Genomic DNA, 19,246 nt, shown 5'->3' on the forward strand with positions numbered 1-19,246 from the left:
ATCCTCATATCTGTATCTCTTCTTTATAAGCAATGATACACTGTTTCTTTCTGCAGCCCCGCCACCAGACTCCTCTGGTTCTCCCTGCTTTCCCTTATTTCCATCTCCTTCTCATATTGCTTCATTTTATATGAGGACTTTGGTCCCCTAACAGAAATTGCAAATACTGATACAAGGCCAAACCTAGAAGTTCCTGAATTTATAAAACGGATCAGACTCCTAGGCTTTCTCTAGGTCTCTGAATTCAGCCTCCTTTCTCCAGGGCCGAAAGCATTCAAAATTGCGTTAGCCTTGGTATGGAGGGCTATCTGTCTACAAGCTGATCCTCACCAAGGGTGTCCCTCATCAAACACAAGAGGAAGAAAGATCCTCTCCTTGAGACAACCCATCAGGCAGGCGCCTTCAACTAAAGACAAGATGCTCTCAAAGACCCAGGCTCTGCTCTTCACTTAGCTTTGTTTCATTATAGCCTTTTTAAGGTTTCTCCATGTTGCCGGCGTCAGGGATGGTTTGGCTTGGATAAAATGTCCTTCATTCTTTTAGAACTATCAATATTATCTTCAGGTTACAACCATGCCAGAGTAAAACATCCCCAAATCCATCTACTTCCAGGTCCTAGGGAACATATGTCTAAATGAATTTACTTCACGGCTATACCCTCTCATTCCAGAGAAGTATGATGTGGCTGAGGGCTGCATATTGAGAAGGCTTGGCTAACAACTACCCACCTAGGGAGTGTTAAAGACTAACCGCCTATCAGCCTCTTTGTCTCAGCCTTGGACTAGTAATTCTTGAGATAGAGATATGAGAGCAACCCAGTGGTCCAGTGTTTTGGCAACCTAGTGATTAATCACCAGGGCATCAAAGCAACCCTCATCTGCTTTCTCAAGGATAACATGGCCCTCTTCTCATCAAGCTTTACTTCCTATAGACACCATCTGCAACCGAGCTTCGAAATGTTATCAGTAAAAGCAACAGTCTCAGGATATGAGGGAAGAGAATGAAGAAGCAATGGTTAACCAGCTAAAGAATCTCTTGTACCCCACACAACATAAATTAAAAGCTCCTTTCATAGCTTTTAGCAATAAGAAAGTTATCTTGCTTTCTCCTTCACCTCTCACCCCATTAAGTTGAGGATCTGGAATAGACATTTGTCTCCTGAATTGCTTCTCACTACCCTTCAAAACTACTAAGCAGCAATAACTCTAAATACCCTGCAGGGTTAATCAATCAGTGTCTCTGGCAGGACTAAAGCATGTGAGTTGGGTAGTGAGTTGGGAGAAGAGAGAAAAATAGGAAATGAACGGAAGTGGGTGGACAGGAGATGGAGAGATAGCTGCACATGGTGAGGAGTGGTAGAGTACCACCAGTAATCCCTTTAGGTGTCATACCTCCCCCAACTGGCTTGGAGTATACTCTCACTTGAGAGTATTCCTAAGGCTATATAGGAACACTAGAAATGCCACACCTGGACAGTAAAATTAACCAAAGTGTCCAGGAATGCTCACCTTTCCTCTCAGGACAACCAGAAGACTCAGCAGTTCCATTTCTCCCTTGGAATGTTTGAATATTTACTCACTTGAGGAACTCCCCATTTCCATTCCACCTAGCTGTTCAGGACGACTAAGTTGTGAACAGAGAAGTAACTCAATACCAAAAAAAAAAAAAAAAAAAAAAAGTCAAGCTATTGGGCAGTCTTTAGTCTAAACAATGTAAATCCCAGTTCAGCACAAAGAATATTAACTGTTAACTTCCTTGAGGCATTAACCTTACCACACAGTTAAGGATGCCTGTCTAGGAAAAGATAGTGCCCAAGAAATTTAGGTACTGAACAGTATGGTTTCTACTTAGAAATAGCCTTGAGTGTGATAGAGAAAAAAGTCCAGGTTAGTTAGGTCCTCAACTTTCAGGCCCAGAATTGAAGACAGCCATTGCTATGAAGTGGAAACAATATTCTCTACTAGGTTGAAGTTCGCACTCCTAGTCACGAACTTGCAGTACATAAAGATCAAAAATGAATTCCTTTTCTCTGGAGGCTAACAAGGAACACAGGACTCCAGGAATTGGAACAATCTTGAGCTCTCCATTCTCCTTCTGGGTAGACATGACAGCCCACAGGCAAGGAAACACCTTACTTCAACTGTGGGGATTCAAAAACAAGCTGGCAACCCTCATCATCATGTTTTTGAATTGGATTTCTTCCTAACTTCCTTGTTCTGGTGTACCCCTTAACCTTGTATGATTGCTTACCCCACTCACAACTTCCTGATACTTGTCTCCCCTCTTCCTGTCTCCTGATGCATTTTTTTTTTCTGTCCTCTGCCTACTTATGTCATAACTAGCAGGACTGTGGCACATATTACAAGGGAAAGTTTAGTCCCCAGTGTCCTAAACCATGAAAGGGAAGGGAAAGCAATTTCCTCCTCATGTGGAGACAGGAAAAGATTTTGGAAGTAATAGGAATTTTACCCTTATAAATAACTTCGACTCACTTCCTGGATTGGCAATGTATCAGGAAATCTCAACAGAACTAGCAACACTAATCCATCCCCATGCTGGCCCTACTCAAGGTAACACAGGAACTGGCATGAGGGTGAGGGTTTCTGATTTAAGAGAATATATATTTTTTTGGTCTAAACAGCTTCTTACCAACTTCTCTTGATGACAGTTGAGCTCAAACCCACTTACCTCTCCTTTCAGGAGGAGTCAGGGTACATGAAGCTCAACTCTTTTGATGGCCTGGCACCATCATTACTTTTGTGCAACTGTTTTTTACTTTAGAAAATCACATCTTATGATTTCCCCCAATTCTTTATTCTCTAGTTCCTAGTCTAGTGTTTTGAAGCTCGTCTTCAAATCCTGAGAACTTTTTTTTTTTTTTTTTTTTGGTAATTTATGAGTCTACGGAGATTCTGAGACAAAGAACCCCCAGGATAAAGTGGAGGAGAAATGCCCTTTATACATATAATTAGATCTGCTCAAAGGGTACAGATTAAGAAGTAAATGCAATGGAGCAAAAGTGGTATAGTAACAGGAAATATTTAATTTTCCAATCTCCACTTTCCATTTTTATAAACTGAAAGAAAAAATTTAATATATTACAAAATATCTATACATAGACAAGGTAAACCCGATGGAGGGCAAAAGCAAGAGAGAGAAAGGAATACAGTGTCAGGAACCTAAATCAGGGAGAATGAGGTGGCAACTGACACTTTTCTGATGCAGCATTCTCTCTCAAAACCTGCTGGTAACCATTTTAGTACTGTAACTATATATGCATATTACATACACACACACGCACGCACACACACACACACACACACACAGGTGGCTGGGTGATGTCTATGGCATAAGCTAACAGAAATCCTACTTACAAATTCGTGCTAACTGCCCTGCTTTTAAACATATAGATCTGATATTTTCAAATCCTTATCGTTCCCATGGACAGTTGAAGGAAAAAACTAAAGAAACTGGGTCAGGCAAATTTGTTTTCAAAACACAAAAATGATCATGGTCAAACCAGTTTTACTTCTCATTCGTGAACAGAATCAGACTTCTCATCTGTTCAAAATAATGTACTTAATGGACAATATCTCCCATGGTTCAGTAACTAAAACCAAAACCACTTTTGAATATAATTAATTGGGTTTGTAATTTTCTAAGAGCCAAGCAGAAATTCTGCCAAACCTGTACTTCCATCACGTTTATAGGTAACATAGCTGAAAAATTAGCAAATACCTTTCCTTCCTCCAGACAGATTACAGGTTCTTTGTCCCTCCGCCTTTAGAAATAGTCCAAAATATTTTTTTTTCTTTTTAAAGGTTAGACTCCCAAAATGAGGGTGGGGGTTGAGATGGGATCATACATACACAAACACACACACACACATACTCACCCCCTTCCCTAGTAGTAGGGATAGGGGAATGGAGATTTAAGTATATTATTTAGAGTATTTGGCATAATTAAAAATAAGGGGTGGAGAGGGAAAAACACTATTGATGACTGCTGATAACCAAAATACAATTAAAATATATAGAGAATTTTATTCATATTTGATGGGAAACCAATTTTTCTCACTGGATACTTTTGAAAGTATCCCAGGCTTACGTTCTTTAATCAAAAATGGGAGAGCAGGGCTCAATGACTCTAATTCAAATATTCTAAAATACAAAGGCCCATGTCTGAGGACTAAGAAGTCAACAGACAAAAGGTTCAGATGAACTTTAATGCAATTTACCAATAGCATGTCAGTGAGCCTAGCAAATCTAATTGGACACACTGGTATAAAAAGCCATCAATGCCAAAATGGCTAGAAGGCTCTCTTTTTAATCAATGTTTGGCCCTGAGGGCAAGGCCAGACCAAAACCCAGAGAATAATAAAGAAATGCACACACCGGATATCTGCCTATTTCAGTAACAGGGGAAATTAGTCTTCATGTAAGTATCAGAAGAGGGTTCTTCTTTCATTTCTTTAAAGATTTTTGTTGTTGTTGTTTTTATTTTTTAATTAACGCCACCTCTCTCTTACAAGTAGTGTTTATTTTTTAATATAAGAACTTGGCATTGAAACATGAAACTTTACTTGAGGTCTGTAAACTGTTCTCCAAGATGCTGAAACATATTTGCCTTTTCTTTGTAAAACGGGACTAACCTACGTTTCACAAAGGCCTAGGTCTGTGCAGATAATTTATTTAAATGTATATGTTTTAAAAACACATTATATGCTGGTACTCACACAAAAGTGGAAGCCAGAATGAGAAACCTCCCAGGTTATCCCACCCTGAAAGCCTTTCCCTCTTCCATTTTCTGTTTACAATAAGGCAAAATTCTTGCCATGAAGTCATAATTTAACCCCTTTTACCAAAACCAAAATCAAACCTCTCTGGAGGAAAATCCCTAAAAGAATTGGCAGGATATACATGCTGAGATGTGTATATGTCAATACTGTTCTTTCTTATGGTCTGCTCTTTTAAAATTATTTTTTTAAAAAAGGTCTCAGGTAGTGATACATCTTCAGAAAAATATCCACCCTAAACTAAGTTACATTTCCATGTATTTTTAGGATGTATTTTTTTCTCTTTGACAATATTACAATGCTCTGTTTCAAAGGTTCTTCTTGACATAAAAATATATGCGTAAACAGTATGTATGCTAACTGATCTTAGCAGCCCTCCATGTATGGAGGCATCATCTCCTACCCTAGCTCAGCAGCAATGTCCTAGGCTGGTTGCAACTACAAATCAACTTCACCATCAGAACGTGGTTTTAAAAAAACCAAAAAACATTTTAGAATTGAAGATTTACAGAGGACAATATAGGAGTTTGAATTTCCTTTCCTTTATTTCAAAAAAAGTAAAGAATTATCCCAGGTTTTTGGGCATCTCAACAATTAATTTTTTCCAAACAAATGCCTCAAAAAAGAGAGAAGACAGAGAGAGCGAATGAAAGAAAAACTATAAAGATGGGGTAAATGGCTTCCCTGGTGGCACGGTGGTTGGGAGTCCGCCTGCCGACGCAGGGGGCACGGGTTCGTGCCCCGGTCTGGGAAGATCCCACATGCCGCAGAGCAGCTGGGCCCGTGAGCCATGGCCGCTGAGCCTGGCCTGTGCTCCGCAACGGGAGAGGCCACAACAGTGAGAGGCCCGTGTACCGCAAAAAAAAAAAAAAAAAAAAAAAAAAGATGGGGTAAAAAAGGTAAGAGACGGGGTAAAGTCTACCTACTTGCCCAAGAATGCCACTTTCTACAACCTGCTTCAAGTGCAGGGAGAGACGGGGCATGTCTTTTCTCAAAGTGGAGCGAACTTTAAGGACAAGCAATTTATTTGGAAAAAAGGTATGTTCAAGATGCTCAATGGGGTCAAAAAAGAGTTCACTTGAAAGCAAAAATGTGAGATGGTGGAGAGGAAGGAAACATTTATTTAAATCAGCCAGTCACTCTGTTTCCCTTATAGCAAAAGCCTAAGAGCAGCTCAAATTTTGTGAACACTGTTCTCTTAAAAAAACCAAAACAAAAAAACCCACAAAACTTTAAAAACCTAAAGAGAGCCTCTCCTGAACCACCTCAAAATTGAAAGTTTCCTTTTTCTTCTGTTCAAGAAGTACAGGGAATGAACTAATTAAACATTTACTTTTCAATTGAATGACCCTCTCCGTACTCTCTACTTATATTTACTAGGTAGAGCTGAAGTAAATGTTCTGGCTATAGCCCATCCAGGGGGAACTGGTGCCAACATCACTATTTTATAAGTCGCTTGCTAGTGGCAAGTGAGCAAGAAATACAACAGACAGCTTTGCAGTAGCCAAATGCAGATGATTACCTCGCTCTGGCAAATGATTTCATTAAAGGTTCAGAGGACTGGGTGGAAGGATGGATAGGGAAGGAATCTTTCAGGACTCTGAAGTCTCTGGGTTAGTAAGGAACTCCTCTCCCTCTTCCCCCTCTTGGAGGGACTCTTGTAGGCCCCCGATAGAGTTTTCCATAAGCAGAAGACTGAGCTGGGGCCCCCCAGTTAAGGCCTGCTCCTGAGCTGCTGGCCCCAGTGGTTCCTGGCCCCAGCTCCCCATAGTTTTGCAATTTGGTCTCTGCATGTACCACAGAGTTGCTGCTTCCCTCAGCCTTCAGGAATGGTTGCCCGACCACTGAGTGTAATGCTAAGGGGACCCTGGCAAAACGGAGGTCCTGGTCCCCTGGGAACTGCACTGACCCTGTGCCCTGGTAACTGCTAGACTCCCCAAGGTGGCTCACAGAGCCCGAGAAGGTCCTGTTCTTCACCAGGGTCTGGGCCAAGGATTCTGTCAAGGCTGGACCAGAGTGGCGTTCATCAGTGTCAGTGGCACTGAACCCTGTTTCAGGCCCATCATTGTTTCCATAAGTCCTGTTGGGATGGGGTCGGGTGGAGTAATCCATTGGTCTCAAGGCCTGGTGCTCATGTGGCAGGTGGCCAGGAGGCTCTGCTTCAGGCTGGGATAAAAGTTGCAGCAAGGCGGCTGTCACGGCTGGGTTCAACTCCTGGGGGGCGCTGGAAAGATCGCCTTCAACCAGAGGGGGTGGAGGTGGCGGCGGTGGAGGTCCGGGGGGCTCAGGGGGCCTCTTCTCTGGTGGAAGAATGTGAGGAGGACATGCTGTGGAAGGGTTACTTCTTTTAAACACCATCTTAAAAATCACATGTGACTATAAACACAAACACACACACACACACACATACATACACACACACACACACACACATACACACTGCCCGACATAAACAAATATCAATACAAGTAACCAAATATATATAAAGAATAAAACCTTGGGATCAGGAAATCGCAATTTATAAATAAAATCAAGTGATTAAAAGTAAAACAGTTGCATTCTGGATCTAACAGCTGGTGTAAAAAGATCATATATTTCAAATGATTGTCCTGATTTTTGTCTGAGATTTCCTCCATTTCCTTCCTTAAGGAATTGTTCTAACATGTAGGCTGTTGGTAGCCTCCCCGCCCCTTTTTTGCTGTTGGATCAAAACATTAATGAAAATTAGAAAGAAGATGAGAGGGAACAATACAAATGCTGTGGTCACATATCTAGGACATAATCTTGCTGTACAATAGGAGACCTTGCATGGACTTAGCTAACACATTTTACAGAACGTTTGATGATATAAGGTTAACACGTAAAACAGAACTAAAAGAATATACAGGAGAGGTGAAATAAAGTAAAAACCTTCCATTACCGTCATGTATAAATTATACACTTGCTTCTCCCAACTTGAGTCCCTTTTCCCCATAACCACATTCTGAAGAATAGGATATTAACCACCATACTGTCATTCAGTTTCCTTTGTTACAGTAATTACAAAAAATCACTATAGCAATGTCATGCAGAATGGGATGTTGATAAACATCTGTTTATCTTGGAGACAGTGACAAGAAACGAGTATTTAGAAATGTATTGAACTAATACTACACTCTGTCTTTCCAAAGATCTTACTAGAACCACTCCCTAAAGTTTTTGTCACCCACTGCTGGATTACTTTGCCTAACCATGGCAATCATTGTCTGATAATGAACTCCTGACAAGGCAAGAGACTAGAAATGTACAATGGCGTGAGTTTGAGGACACACAAAACCAAGTACAATCAGAACTGTGACTTTAGAGAGTTGGGAGTCATCCTGCTGAAGAAAAGACTTAAAGTTTTGGGATATCTTCCAAATGATTGATTTTTCTGTTCCCTATGGAAGCATATTTTTAAATGTCCATATAATCAATTCTTTATTATTATCTGAGATAGTGATATAAAGTCATTACTCAGGCAAGCCAAAAGTAGTTTTTATAGTTATTAGGTATTTTGGTTGTATATTTACCACAATTGTATTTTGCAAAAACAATCAGGAAAGTAAGCATGCCCTTAGCGTGCAGATGAAAGTACTCTGAAAACACTACAAAACTTTTGAGCAGTAGGAGGATAAGGTCGGTGTGTAACATATATGTAGGGTGACCAATAATCCCAATTTGCCTGGGACTGAGGGGGTTCCCAGGTTGCTAACTTTCAGTTTTAAAACCAGGACAGTACTGGGACAAGATGGTCATCCTATACACAATACGCACCCAAGTTACTTGTTAACAGACTGGCTGGTTGACTAGGTGGTAGAGAAAACTGAATTAAAGGACAAAAAAATTAGCTGTAGAAAACTCACAACTTGAAAAGTAGACATCCAGAAAAAGGAGAGTTAACTGGACTACAAACATCTATAGATTTCAGAGCTTTTTGCCGTGAACACTACATATCTCACTACATAAGAACATCAATCACAGTACCAGTTATTTTTTAAAGTATTTTTGGTCTGTACATGAAATGGAACACCAGTTTTTTTGTTTGTTTGTTTTTTTAATACTAAGGGCAAACAACTTTAAAAATGCCTAACTGCAAAAATGGACAAAGCTACACTTATTTTCTTCCATCTATACTACTTTTCACATTTGCCTTTTATGTAAATAGCCTAGTTGTGTTTCAACAGAACTAATTCTTGAGCTCACATTCTTTCACATGTATGAGAGGATGAAAACTATTTCAAAATAGCAAAGGCAGATGGATTGTAAAGAACTATTAAAGGTTAATAAAACGTCTTAAGAGAATTAAAAGTAAAGATCACATTAAAAAAACATACTGTTATAAGATTCAAAGTATTAACAATATTGCCAATCCTTAACAGCCTGTACCGATGGCGGGAGGGATTAATGAAATACACAAATAACTTAAAACTTCATTTTACTCATTAGATTTCAACCAAAACCCTTTCCCAACGAGTACAGAATAGCTAAACAGTAGCCAAAGTGATAGATTTTTACCTTCTCTGGCTAACTCAGTCTGCCCTCTGGTGGAAGTGCTAATGAACACTAAAATGGCCAAATGAGAGGTAGCAGGGGAGAAACTAGAACATAGAAACATCGGAGAGACACCAACGGGATAATCCAAAAGTGACTGTATTCACTAGGAATGGCATTTCTACTCTCCTCTGAAAAGTAAATCCAACAATTTCTGGCCATGAGCCAGGCCTTAATTTTAGTTCAATTTCACCATTTGGCTGATAGCCTGTTGACTCAATTACTGGGCGAATTTCTTTCAATCACTATGCCATTGAACTTGAACAACTTCTTTCACATATTTTGATTATAGCTGAATTTTTTTTTTTTTTGGTTGGGGGGTGGGTGGTGGTGCAAGGAAGGAAGGTATGAGAGATGAGACAAAAAGGCCTACTTTAATTCTAGATTTGCTTTCTCTGTTATTCCACGTCCTAGAGTCTCTTAAAAAAACTGGAATTGTTATGGCATAATAGCAAAGTGAATTAAGAAACACATTAAAAAGAAACACATTAACAAAGTACAGGAATTCTAGTTCTGCCTCTGCCAATAATACGATTTCAGCAGTGGGACCATAGGCAAGCTTATTTAAACTCCCTGGATTGCAGTTTCCCTATCTATAAAATAAGGGGGTAATTTTATTTATGTTACCTTCTGTTTTTTTTTTAACTTTACATATGATAAATAGTTTATATATTTGACCTTGTACTAGTGGAAATAAGGCATATATTCTCCATACCAACCCATATGAAATGTGAATGCAACAGCCTAAAAGTTGAAGGTTAGTGTACCCCATCAGACCTTGTACATCTTCTCATTCCCCAATTCATGGGGTCTTCATGGACAGCAAAAATTTCCAAGGAGTTGGAATCACTTTCAGATAAGTAAAGATTTTGCAAGTAAAGACTGTGAATCAGAATTCATTAGAAAATTTAAACTTCTTTTCCCTCTAATAAATTGTATGCTGTGGTCATGTGAGATCAAGGTATACATATTTCCTTTTTTCAGATTTTTTTTTTAAATATAATGCTCAATTCCTAATCTGGGGTCCATTTAATTATCTCTTTCAGGAACACAGATTTAAAGGAATCATTTTTATATGCTATTTTTTGGAAAGGAAATGTACTTTGTTAATTATCTACTTAGAAATCTCAAATTATTCTTCAGGAGATTAACAATGATATCTTATTAGGGCTTTCTTGACTGTATGTTTCTGGCGAGACTCTGGTATCTAGCATCCACTATACTAGAGTACAATTGACTATTTGTACAATCTGATAATGGTTTGTTTGGAAGGCAGATTTTCAAGTGCCAATACTAGCTGGCCACCACACACACAGTGGTTCAAGATGCATCACTAGCTACAGTTGTGGTTTCCTTGTGTGAGAACACAGGGCCTTTACTTACCTACTTCCTAGGAAATGGAAAGATGGAAAAACAATCAGTATATGAAAGGTGCTTTAAGAAGCTTTGAGACTTAAATAAAAGAAGCTGGGCAAGATATACATCATTTGGTGCTATGTTCTCCTGTAGACTAGGTGACAGAAAGACTGAAACCGAGGCCACTGATGTGAAAAAGAAAATGTTAGAGATTTTTTAAGAGGATCAACAGCACCTGAGCTCAATGAGATTCATGACCGGTCTGTTTACCTGCTGCCTCCTCCTGTGGCATTGTGGGAGTTCTTCGGGGCCCCTGTGGCCCACTGTTCTTGTCACTGTTGTTTTCCTCCAGGTTGCCTGCTGGCTCCTGGGTTTTCATTAGTTGACTCAAGAGAACTGCCAACATATTCTGCATGTCAGCTGGTGTGCTTGAAGCTTCAGGGGTTGTCTGTTCTGCTGAAGGTTGGACCACTGGGGCAGGGGGTGCCTCCTTCAAAGATTCCTCTGGGGCCGTGGGCTCTGAGTCCTGCTGGTGGGAAGTGGCTTCTGTTAGGGCACTGATGGATTGGTTCAGGGCCTCCAGCTGCTGCTGTATCTCTGGATTGGAGTGGATGTTAAGCAGCTGCGCCATTTGAGGAATACTCAGGTCGGTTTGGCTCTGGAGCAGGTTCAATAACACTGCCAATTCACTTTGATTCAACTGCTGTGTGATGTCACCGAGGCCTGTGGAGAGACAGTGGAGCCAATATAAGAGGATGAGGCAAGGCAAGGACCTTTGCCTTCTTCAATTGGCAATAGCAACTTACAATATCCAATGAATGAAGTTTCATTTTGAATGTCTCATTTTTCATTCCTCCAACTGTCATGACACATTTGTTATTCTTTATATTTTCACTTAAAAATACAGGGACTAATTAAAACATCTCTGTATTGTGAGTAAAAGTGACTTCATTTTATCTATATTCTTCAAGGTCAGTGATTTTCAACCCTTACTGTACATCAGAATAGGAGAGGTTTTTTGTTTGTTTGTCTTTTTGTTTTTTTAATATCTTTATTAGAGTATAATTGCTTTACAATGAGAATAGGGGAGATTTTAAAATTCAGAAGCCTCAGGTCCCATCCCTAGAGATCTGGCAATTGTTTGGAGGTGTTTATATTTAAAGCTTTTTAGATGATTCTAATGTGCCGCCAGCATTGAAAACCACTGTTTTAAGTGGACAAGGAAGGAAAAATGAGCCAAGGAAGGAAGAGCTGTAGTTCAGAAAAAATGGTTGCCCCACAGGAGAGCTACCTTGTTGTTTATAATAATTCATTATTATACAGTTTTTGATATATTTAGATCAAATAAGAGGCTACAGAACTAACTACATTTAGCAATTGTGACTTAACATGATTAAATTCTAAGAAGGTCTTAACAAATCTAACATAAACAGGGCTCCAGTTATATTAGGGAGCCATGGGTAAACTAATCTTAAATTAAAACACACACACACAGGGCTTTCCTGGTGGCGCAGTGGTTGAGAGTCCGCCTGCCAATGCAGGGGACACGGGTTCGTGCCCTGATCCAGGAAGATTCCACATGCCGCGGAGCGGCTGGGCCCGTGAGCCATGGCCGCTGAACCTGTGCGTCCGGAGCCTGTACTCCGCAACGGGAGAGGCCACGACAGTGAGAGGCCCGCGTACCGCAAAAACAAAAACAAAAACAAAAAACACACACACACAAACACACACACCCTTGCACTTGACCTTCAAAATCTGCCAAGTGCTTAGTAAAAGCACAAAGGCTCTATCCCAGCACTGCCAGCACTGACCTATTGTGTCCCCAGCCCCAGGCTCCACCTTGCCAGGAGCAGGCTGAGGTGGTGCTGGGCTGCTGTTCTTCACAGGCTCAGCACTTGTCCCTGAGATAGTTTCTTTCCGAGAGGCTTTGGGTGGAGGTGGCTCTTCTACCAAAACACCGCTTTGTCGCTGCCGTCGCCGTTTCTTACTCCATAATTCATGGCAATCCTGCCAGTGGGGGAGGCTGGAAAAAGACAAAAGAAATGTGTGTGGGAATGCAGTAGTGAGTGAATGGAGGAACAAGAGATTAAAATGGGAAGGCAGGGGCTTCCCTGGTGGCGCAGTGGTTAAGAATCTACCTGCCAACGCAGGGGACACGCTGGGTTTGAGCCCTGGTCCGGGAAGATCCCACATGCTGTGAAGCAACTAAACCCATGTGACACAACTACTGAGCCCGCACTGTAGAACCCGCAAGCCACAACTACTGAAGTCCGTGCGCCTAGAGCCTGTGCTCTGCAACAAGAGGAGCCACTGCAATGAGCAGCCCACAACCGCAACAAAGAGTAGCCCCCGCTCCCCGCAACTAAAGAAAGCCCACGCACAGCAACGAAGACCCAATGCAGCCAAAAATAAATAAATAAATTTTTAAAAATAAAAAAAATAAAATAAAATGGGAAGGTAAAGAACAAGGGGAAATAGAAAGGATAAGGAAAACATAAAAATAACCAGAAAAGTTAGTAAACAGATAGTAGCAATGTAAACAGAATCATGGCATATGGTAGTCTGAGAAACTAAAATTCCAAAAGCCCAAAGAATTTCTTTCTACAGTGAGAAATGAAGATCTTGCTAATACCAGAGACACACTTGCTATATAAATGCCCATATTCCAGTCAAACAGTTAAGTTTTATAACTACTCTTGCTTGGCATAACAAAAATAAAGGAGACCTTTATTGGTCAAGTTTCAGTTGGGAATAAATAGAACAGAGGTGACTGCCTTGTTAATATCTACAAAAAGTCCAGGCAAGGTGGTAATTTAAATCTTGGAACCACATGAGCATATCATGATTAAATCACCTCTGTGTAAAATCGATTTATGTATTACTTGGTCTGTAACGACCAAAAAACTGGTTCTTTCTTCTTTATGCCCACTGAATTTCATGACTGGATATTTTCATTTGTGAGGTTTATTAGTATATTTTAATATATTTCCAGACTTTCCTATACTCAATAAATTCCAGTAAGTCAAACCTTACCACAATAAAGATTATCATAGCCAAAATTTCTCTATAACAAGTTTCCAATTTTTACTAAAAAGCTTACATATTTCAATCACATTCAATGTATCAAAATTCAAACACAATAAATGAATTCAAACATTTCTTTGGATTATCAGATTTGTAGATATTACCTGTGCGTGTACTAACATCTCATACATTTAAGATGCACAGTATTTCTATAAGAAAGAAATGCCCAAAAACTCTGACATGAAAGCTATAATGCTGTCAGTGAGAGTCAAAGATTTGTATCTATCAGAATGTGAGATGTGAGTGTAGAACCTTTGAGGATCTCATACAATACAGGAAATTAATAAGATTCTGATGGAAGAAAGACACATTCATAGACCATATTTTCTATATCAAAATTCAGGACATATGGCTTGATAGTGAGACAAACTATTTAAAATTCGGACTGTCCTTGCACGTGTGGGATAACATGGTCACCGCAGATATAGGGAATTAAAAAAGATGAAATGGTTAAAAAGCAAAAATTAGAAGGAATACTTTCAAAGAGGTTATATAGAGCAATATGCTGGGGATCCAGGGACAAAAGAAGATAGCATGAGTCTAGTTAGAACAAATATCATATCTAAATCTATTCCTTGTTTAAGAAAAAAACATAAAGCAATAAACTTCTTATCAACCATAATACTCAAGGACACCTCTCTATTTGGTTGGCCACTGCAGTTCCTTTTTTAAAAAACCTATTATTTTGAGTTTCTCATCTCCTGAAGCCTTGGGAAGGTTTAGGGTAACTACATGGCCACCAGCACTTACTCTGGAGGATCCATTTTGCTGAGCTCGACATCTTTAAGGAAGTCACTCTGTAGGGTCTGTTCAGCTGTACAACGTTTGCTAGGATCTAACGTCAGCATGTGGTCCAGTAAATCAAGTGCTGCTGAGGGAATGCTGTGAAAAGGAAGAGAGAAAGAATGAGTTCACAATGACCCCACAGTTCTTATACCGGTAAGCTTATGTCAAAGGTCTTTGAATTTCCACCTCCATGTAAAACTATGGGAAGGGAGTTGGAACCTGGCTAAACAAGCAAGCAGATTTACTTCCACAAAGGATTCAAGAAATGCAACAGTAATACAGGTAGAAAACATGAAGCCAGCAGTTTTATTCTTTTTGTTTTAGGAAGATCAAAAGGACTATGAGAAAACTTGTATATCATTCAAAATAAAATGGTTTCCTATCAGCTAAAGCCTTCATATGAGAAAATTACAAAAGGGCTATGATAAAACTCATACTGCTGAAAAATAAAATGTTTTCCTATTGTGTGTTTTCATAATAAATTGGGACAGCACTAACTCCCTAGGACAGGAAAAAGTCAAGTCCAAACAACAGCCAAACACGGAAACTAGATGTACACATCTGTCAAACTCACAAAGAGAATTCTTCTCGTAGGCGCCTTCTATATTGCTTCTTCGGTTTCATTGTATTGAAGTAGGGCAGCTTGATAACATCAGGCCACACAGCTGGACAAGGGCTACCACAGAGTCGACTGAAAACAAAGCAAAAAGCAAGAACAAGGAAGTGAGTGAGTCAGCATCGTAAATTCTGGAGATTCTAGACGCAGAAATTATTACCTCCTCAGGTCTGGGGGATTTTGGCTTATTAAGTTAAAAGGCATGCAGAGAGGTAAAACCTGATCGCACTGCTTTAAGGACAGAAGGAACAGGACAGAAAAACTGGTTACACGATAGTGAAGAGAAAATACTGGCACAATAGTCCAAACTGATCCACAGATTTGGTTTTGTAAAACATGTTCGTAATCCTCCACATAGGTTTCAACTACCAATTTTGTTCTGTTCAGTTAATATTAATTTCAAAGAGCTGAGCTGGTCCTATAATGTTCCTAAAAGGGAAAACTAGCAGAAGAGAGCCTAAGATTGGAATTTGATGGAAAACTGAATTTACTGCATAACACATGAGTTACACACCACCTTTAAAAAAAAGTCTACATTAGGGCTTCCCTGGTGGTGCAGTGGTTGAGAGTCCGCCTGCCGATGCAGGGGACACAGGTTCGTGCCCCGGTCCGGGAAGATCCCACATGCCGCGGAGCGGCTGGGCCCGTGAGCCATGGCCGCTGAGCCTGCGCGTCCGGAGCCTGTGCTCCACAATGGGAGAGGCCACAACAGTGAGAGGCCCGTGTACCGCAAAAAAAAAAAAAAAAAAGTCTACATTAGCCTGTCGTATTCTTCCCCTTAATCTTATTGAAAAGAAATAATAAAAAAAAAAAAATGAAAAACAAAACTCAAATTCCATCCCAACCCCAGACCTTCCCAAAATCCTCTATTATAGGCTCCCTTTTATAATTATCTGTTTACCTGATGCATCACTTACTAAACTCTGACTTCTTTGAAGGCAGGGACCTATCTTATTTATCTCTGAATCCTAAAGTTTAACAGATATAGGAATTTATTATAGAACAGGCTCAACTAATGTTTGCTGGATAAAGTTGATCTTAATCTAACCTAAGTAAGAATGGAACAACTATCCTGAAAACAGCATGCTTTTATATGAAGAACTAATAAAAAAAAATGCAAAGAAAGACCTAAGAAGTAGGTGGAATACAACTTCTTTCCATATACAACCCATGACAAAATATATGGTAAACCTGATTGAGTGAAGAGAAACTTACGTAGACATAAGGAGCATAAACTCACTTAGTAGAATGACTGAAAAGTGTTAGAAATTAGAGGATGAGAATACCTATCACCCTTGGGCACTCAGAGCACATGCACAGCTGTACCTGATCAGTTCTAGCTGAGCCAGTTCCAGATTGGCTTGAAAAATTGGCTTCTTTGTGAACAGTTCCCCAAGGATGCATCTAGAAAGAATAAAATTGAGAGGTCAGAAGAGAAATCCCTGGAGCCTATTTAAAATGTGTCTCAATAAACTTTTATAGTATATCAGACTGTATCTGATATACTAAATAAGCCCAAAACTCAGGGTCTGAGTTTCATAAAAGAAAATATTTCTTGCAGTGAAAATAGTACAAAGGATTTGCTGGTAGATCAAACTTTCGCCACCTATAAAGGACAGTCTATAAGCAGAAAAAAAGGAGTCAAGAAGCCTTTTCTATCAATTCCACTGTAAATTTAGGAAATAACTAAACACTGAAAAACACAGACTTCAATTTTACAAAGATGCTCAGCAGTTTCAATAAAAAGAATATTAGCCTTTTTCATTCATCTGCTCTGCAGAATGTGCACTATGTACATGTACAGGCCTCTTGGCACTGTATTTGTAAAGAAAAGTTTATTGTCATCAGTCAGGCTCAGTTTCAATAGGACTTTCAAACATATTATGCTTAAACACTTTTACCATTTTGAAAAGGCCTTTCAAAACTATATTGACATATTTACAGTCTCCAAGTATCTCGCCACAAATTACTTAATTACAAAAGGAAAACTGATAACTATTTAATGTGGAAAAAAGACAACACCTTAACCAAGTGACCAAAATTAACATCATCAGTAAGAGCCAAACAGGGTTCATGTAAATACAAATGTAATACCTTAAAAAAAAACACTTATGAAATAAAAAAGAATGAAATTCTGCCATTTGCAACAACATGGATGGAACTAGAGGGTATTATGCTTAGTGAAATAAGTCAGAGAAAGACAAATACTGTTATGTTATCATTAATATGTAGAATCTAAAAAATAAAACAAATGAATGAATATAACAAAACAGAAATAGACTCACAGATAGAGGGAAAAAAACTAGTGGTTACCAGTGGGGAGAGGGACTTGGAGAAGGTCAAGATAGGGGTAGGGGATTAAGAGCTACAAACTACTATGTATAAAACAAATAAGCTACAAGGATATATTGTACAGTACAGGGAATATAATCCATATTTTATAGCAACTTTAAATGAAACATAATGAACAAAAATTCTGAATCCCTATGTTGTACACCTGAAACTAATATTATAAATCAACTAAACTTAAAAAAGAACACTTGGGCCTCCCTGGTGGCGCAGTGGTTGAGAGTCCGCCTGCCGATGCAGGGGATACGGGTTCGTGTCCTGGTCCGGGAGGATCCCATATGCCGCGGAGCGGCTGGGCCCGTGAGCCATGGCCGCTGAGCCTGCGCATCCGGAGCCTGTGCTCCGCAATGGGAGAGGCCACAACAGTGAGAGGCCCGTGTACCGCAAAAAAAAAAAAAGAACACTTATGGAATATTCCATCCAAAATCAAAACCAAAAAAAGGCTAAGGAACTGTTCCAGATTAAAGAATGAAAACTAAATGTAGTATATGATAATGGACTGGATCCTCTATCAGGTGAAGTATTGTTTCCAGGACATTATGAGGGTACCGACAAAATCAGAGTATGGAATGTAGGTTAAAGTACTCTATTAAATATATTGTATCAATGTTAAATTCCCTGAATTTGATAATTATATTGTGATTATAAGAGAATATCTTTGTTCTTAGGAAACGTACATTAAATATTAAGAGGGAAAGGAGCATGATACATAGAACTACTTTCAAATAGTTCTGGAAAAACATATATGGTATACCTATATAAACACACATTTTATTCTATGTATATATTGTACGTTGTATTATATATAAGTACATATATATAATACATATACATACCACATAATATATACATACGTGAATATAAAAGGAAATGTGGCAAGATATTAAAAATTAGTGAATCTAACACAAATGATCTCAAAATAATTAATGCTGAGTAAAGGATGCCATAGGGGAAGGGCTTCCCTGGTGGCGCAGTGGCTGAGAGTCCGCCTGCAGATGCAGGGGACACGGGTTCGTGCCCCGGTCTGGGAAGATCCCACATGCCGCAGAGTGGCTAGGCCCGTGAGCCATGGCCACTGAGCCTGCGCGTCTGGGGCCTGTGCTCCGCAACGGGAGAGGCCACAACAGTGAGACGCCCACGTACCGCAAAAAAAAAAAAAAAAAAAAAAAAAAAAAAAAGATGCCATAGGGGAAAAAGAGCATATATAGTATGATCCTGTTTACATAAAATTCTAGAAATGGAAATCAATCTAAAGTGAGAGCAGAACAGTGGTTGCCTGGGAATGGGATGGTATGGACAGTAAAGAGAGACTACAAAGGAGCACATGGAAAATTTTGGAGGTGACCTTGGTGATGGTTTCACTGGTGTATATAAATAATATGTCAAAACTTAAATTATACACTTTGAATATATGCAGTTTATTGTAAATCTCAATTGAAAGGTTAAAAAAAAATCAGTGAATCTGGATAAAGGTTATACTAAAGTTCTTTGTACTATTCTAGCATCTTTTCTGTACATTTAAAATTATTTCAAAATAAATTTAAAACATGAAAAAAATTACACGAATACTCTATACTTTTTTGTATGCCTGAATTTTTTTTTTTTCAAAAAGTGGGGAAGAAAAAAGTGAACGAATCTCTTCTAACCTGTGCTCTTAAATGAGATTGATTTACAAATATTCCCCAAAC

General features: G+C 39.3%; 1 protein-coding gene across 6 annotated transcripts in view; it reads right to left on the reverse strand.

The window, feature by feature from the left end:
* The window catches only part of CDK12 (cyclin dependent kinase 12), a 63,458-nt gene that overhangs the window by 16,728 nt on the left and 27,484 nt on the right, over positions 1-19,246 (reverse strand). For 3 of the 6 annotated variants that reach the window (XR_014014022.1, XR_014014023.1, XR_014014024.1), the window contains exons 9-13: positions 16,536-16,613; positions 15,168-15,284; positions 14,558-14,689; positions 12,535-12,746; positions 10,994-11,446 (exon numbers count right to left, since the gene is read on the reverse strand). Coding sequence is in view for 3 of the 6 variants with exons in the window: in XM_081219752.1 (XP_081075878.1) it covers positions 6,410-7,122; positions 10,994-11,446; positions 12,535-12,746; positions 14,558-14,689; positions 15,168-15,284; positions 16,536-16,613 (1,705 nt within the window). In the remaining 3 variants the exon portion in view is untranslated. Of the gene's footprint in view, positions 1-5,315; positions 7,123-10,993; positions 11,447-12,534; positions 12,747-14,557; positions 14,690-15,167; positions 15,285-16,535; positions 16,614-19,246 lie in introns of those variants that run through there. The other 3 variants (XM_081219752.1, XM_081219751.1, XM_081219753.1) reach the window with 2 other exon arrangements.

The sequence above is a fragment of the Mesoplodon bidens genome (genome assembly GCF_964165515.1).
Source record: "Mesoplodon bidens genome assembly, chromosome: 19".
In the NCBI taxonomy this organism is placed as follows: Eukaryota; Metazoa; Chordata; class Mammalia; order Artiodactyla; family Ziphiidae; genus Mesoplodon; species Mesoplodon bidens.